This window comes from Cryptomeria japonica, unplaced genomic scaffold (assembly GCF_030272615.1).
Source record: "Cryptomeria japonica unplaced genomic scaffold, Sugi_1.0 HiC_scaffold_182, whole genome shotgun sequence".
Taxonomy (NCBI): Eukaryota; Viridiplantae; Streptophyta; class Pinopsida; order Cupressales; family Cupressaceae; genus Cryptomeria; species Cryptomeria japonica.
Genome location: NW_026729004.1, coordinates 298,626 through 303,194, shown reverse-complemented (window position 1 = coordinate 303,194; position 4,569 = coordinate 298,626). Strand labels below are relative to the sequence as shown.

The window sequence follows — 4,569 nt, the reverse complement described above, 5'->3', positions numbered from 1 at the left end:
TGATTTTTAGCATATTTGAGGTAGCTATTGTGAACTTAGGGGTTCCACAAAATTCACTCTTAGTGTTGCAAAACAGTGATTGTTGTTTTTATTTATTCTAGGTGGTTAAACAAGGGCACATTGATCCACCAAAAGTCTAGACTTGAATTCATTTTGAGTAACTCATTACAATTTTAGGGGTTTTCATAAATTTTCTCCTCAGTCAGTTAGCACATGATTTTCTTATATTTTTATATTTTTCGAAAGGTTGTAAAAATTTATCACCAGTTTATATTTTTGGATTTGAGGGTGAAAAAATTATGAAATGATTGACTCAAATTTGTGTCAACAATATGGATAGAGCATGTTCTATTGAAATATATTTCCTTAAAACCCTATTTTTAATGGGGATTCCTGATTTTAGTGCAAGTGGAGATATATTAGAATGATGGAACCAATATAAAAGATCTTACGATGCAAATTATGGAACCGGTATGTGATCTAGATAGATCGTCAAGCTAAAACCAAAGGAATGATCACCTATGGATGACTCGGTGATAGGAAATGACATCATATTTGTAAAGACTTGCAACAATAGATTATTGACCTGAATTAGTTGTATTGTATTGACCTAAAACCTCTTCAATGACAAATTTGTGAGTCAAATAAATCTATTGGTTATCTAGAGTTCTATATCATTTAATGTAAATTGTCTCTTTTACATTTTTTAAATTTGGATATCTAAGGTCACACATGGCTCAACTCGATGCAACATGTCCACTATTGTTTTGTCCTTTCCTTTGAAGATCTACCTCAATTCTAGAATTTGCAATCACTCTCTTTTATTTGGATGCATGCTATTAAGACCACTTACTCAAATAATGAACAATAACTCAAGTTCTTGCAAAACATAAAAAATATCGGAGATATTGCTCACCATTGGGTCATGCATTTTGTCTACATTTTCCAATATTTTGGATTTTCCCAACTTGAATCTTGTACATAAATAACCAAAGCCACATTATTCTATTTTGGTGTAGCATTAACCACAATGACCTTGAGAGAGAACCCTAGGTTTAGTGAATGTCATGAATTATTTGTGCTAGTGTTTAAATCTATTTAGATTCCCGAACCACCACTATTTGCAGGACTCATATGATTGACGTGCGAATCTTTCATAGAGAGACGAGAAACCCGGTGAATAAATAGAATCCTCGTGGAACATGATCAAGTAATTACTTATACCTCATTGACTCCCTATTTGCGTAGGCAAGGGATCACATATGTGGCATTAGACATGCTAAAGAAAAGATCATAAGCACAATCTATCAGAGCAATGTGTCATCTTACAATAGCCTTATTTGTTATCTATGTGAACAATGTAGAATGGGCTTGATAATTAATATATTGATCGATACAGTTGGAGATGGATGCAAGCGCAATGAAACTTCTCATATTACTAGATTATTTGAGGTATAGACATCCAAGGCATGACGGAAGAGGCTTTTAAGCTTCACAATGAACTGATCGCTAGAGGGGCTATATATGAAGCTTTATTCATTTGAAGCCCTAAAAATACATAGGAAAAATAGAAGATTATAAAATTGACATATCTCACCGATAATGTATCAGTTATATCTATTATCTTATTCTTCATTACAGTGTAATTGACAACTTCTCAATATGACGACACTTTTGTCTTCCTCATATCAATTAGCAAATGGCTTCAATATGAAAATATCCTTCCGCCTTCACATATTTCTCAAACTTACACCTGCATATCCATGGATCCAAGGAGCTCCTTTATGCACCTCTTAGGCTTGCAACAATAATATTTTTCCAGCATGAAACATACATGGCCTACGACAACAATATTTTCCTATCCTATTGTGCTTATTCACATATGCAGATTTGCATTTGCTTTGATAGGAAACCTATGGTTAAATTATTGGTTATCATATTTGATGATCTATAGAAATGCTTATACAAGGAGGAAATGGTTTGAGGAATTTTTTTTGTAACCGATCTGGGAGTTTATGATTGAGCAAGGTAATATATTGCTAAATTTTTCAACTAATCATATTTTTAATATTACATACAAAGTTTTTAAAATCAACATGAGCATTATCCTTTTTCCCTTTAGTATTTAGATCTTCATACATAACATCCACAGTGACATATTTATTATAACGTAGGAATGAATTAGGGGAGATTTAGAAAAGCTTATTTTGGGAGGCCATAAATTAATTAACACCATGTAAATGAATTGTGTTATTATCAATAATCTATCTTCACTGTCTTAGATTTTCCATGTCATTCCAACTTATTAGAAATGTTTAATACAAGAGGCCCCTCAATCATAACCCTTATGTAGGTAGATTGATGTAAGAATAGGTGTGATATGTGTCAAGGTTATCATATTATCCCCGATCAAATATTGCGATATTGGATGCAATGGATATTCTAGTTCTACGGATTTTCTTGGAATTTAGACATAATGAAACCGTGTTGCATTCCATCGAAGGTATACTACATTTATTAGAGCAATCATTCTTATCTTGAGGAGAGTCCCTAACCTTCTGGAATGACTTCTTTGATGGGGAGTCTTGAAGCATTGGATGATTGTGAGGGTGATTTGAAGAACAACTACTAATTATATTTCCCAATAACTATTTCCTACTTCCAAACCATTCACCTTTTATGTCAGAGCTAAAATGAGGTTAAGACTATGTTAAAGAACACCCTTGACAGATTGGCATGCAAGAATTATAGTGTTACTCATTCTATCCAAGTCAAGCACTTTGTTTGTTGTTGTTCCTGCAATATTTATGTTAAAGAATATATTGTTAACATGTTGCAAATGAATGTATACCTAATACAAGGATGCTCTTGTATAAAATATTCATAAATGCCTTCAGATGCTTCAAATTAATCCTTCATCTTTGGAATATGCGGAGGATATAGTCATGTTCAAAACAGATGCTATGAATAGCAGAAGAGGACGGCAATAACTCTAGAAAGATTGTTTTATTGAACGGCAAGGAAAAAGAATTTGGGAAAGACTTGGTCCCCTCTTGATTGTTTTGTTTGATAGAACACAGCAAATTCTTATGCGAATTTCTTCTGAATGTAATCCACAACTTCCTGTGTGATGCGGAAGGCCTTGGCCAATACGGAATCTGGGAGAGGAGGATCCGCTGCAAACAGAGAGTTGGCGATTGTCTGAACTCCCGGAAGCTGGCTGCTCAATGCAGATATGGCCACCGCATTTTCATGCCCCACATTCTGCTGGAAATGCACAAGTGCCTTTGGAAACACAAACACATCTCCCTTCTCCAACGTTTTGCTGAAAAACTTGTTGTTGGTGTCAATGAAACCCACAAGAAGCTGGCCTTCCAGTAAAACAAGAACTTCGGTGGCTCTTGGGTGTGTGTGAGGAGGATTTATTCCACCCACTGCGTAGTCGATGCGGACCAACGATATTCCCAACGTATTGAGGCCTGGTATCTGTTTAACGTTCGCCATCGTTACGTTGGAGCCCACATCATTGTCGGTGTTCCCTGCCTGCCCAAGTCCCCGGAAGAAGAAGTCGTCTGCTGAAACTTGCATTGGGTCTTTGCAAACGAACCCGTTCACCAAAACTGTTTAAAGCAAAATCAAATCAATCTATTACTAACTCGACTCGTCTAATAAGCAAATCATTACCATTGTTTATGTATAAAGTTTTTTACTCACCTTTGCTTTCCTCATCTGCAACGCAGAAATCTTGCAAGGGATCGGAATCCCCTGCCATGACCCTGTCGCTGTAACAACATATCAACAGAAAAAGTCCCAGTGTGAAGTAAATCATTCGGTTAGCCATTATAATAGAAACGCAGATAGTACAAGAGCTCAGAAGGATATGAATGTGTGTTACAAGCCCATTACAAGCTTTATATAGCCCAAACCTTATGACTAATTCATCTTCACTCCGTATATTAAATCACCAATCCTTGTAATATTATAATAATATACTTCCAGAGTTGTTGCTCTTTTCGATACGTCAGAGTAAGTCTTGCTGCAGCATATGGCTATCTCACCTGCTACCGCAGATGTATTCTCACCATTCTTTCATTATCGTTGAAATTTTCTATCTTCTGCTGCATATGCTTATCTGAAGATCAGCTTACCTCCTGCCTTAGACGTATTCTTCCTCATATTCTCGCCACCGCCATTAATTTAGTAATGTGGAAACGATTAGACTTTATTGGAGCGATGGCCTTCTTCAAAGGAACTAATATATACATTTTTCTCAGCCGTCTCAGAATTGGTAAAAGAGGAAATTTTCTTGGATGTTGACACAAACACCGTCCATGCATGCTTTATATTGCGTCTTTCTTGAAAACCTTTTTACGCTCGGGTAGGATAATCTCAGTTTTATTATAAAAATATATGTGTTATATTCGTGAGCCTTTAAAACAAAGAATAGTTCTAAATTATCATTAATATTTTTGGTTTATAATATTAAGGATTCATGTTAATTATAGAGTTTGGTTGCAAGAGAATTTAAATAAATAAATAAGAGAATGGGTTGTTTTGTGATTGAAAGGA

At 35.3% G+C, this 4,569-nt stretch overlaps 1 protein-coding gene across 1 annotated transcript; it reads right to left on the bottom strand.

The window, feature by feature from the left end:
• Positions 1-3,087: 3,087 nt before the first annotated feature.
• On the bottom strand, positions 3,088-3,841 carry LOC131078342 (putative germin-like protein 2-1). The gene is made up of 2 exons (XM_058016009.2): positions 3,715-3,841; positions 3,088-3,620 (listed from the first exon to the last, which is right to left on the bottom strand). Exons 1-2 carry the CDS (start codon positions 3,839-3,841, stop codon positions 3,088-3,090), a joined length of 660 nt encoding a protein of 219 aa, XP_057871992.2.
• Between the last annotated feature and the right edge of the window lie 728 nt (positions 3,842-4,569).

Bases quoted from the DNA above. Each gene is read 5' to 3' on its own strand.
- LOC131078342 (XM_058016009.2), bottom strand. From the start codon at position 3,841: ATGGCTAACCGAATGATTTACTTCACACTGGGACTTTTTCTGTTGATA. The intron at 3,621-3,714 runs GTGAGTAAAAAA...TGCTTTAAACAG, and splicing joins TGCAGATGAGGAAAGCAAAG to TTTTGGTGAACGGGTTCGTT.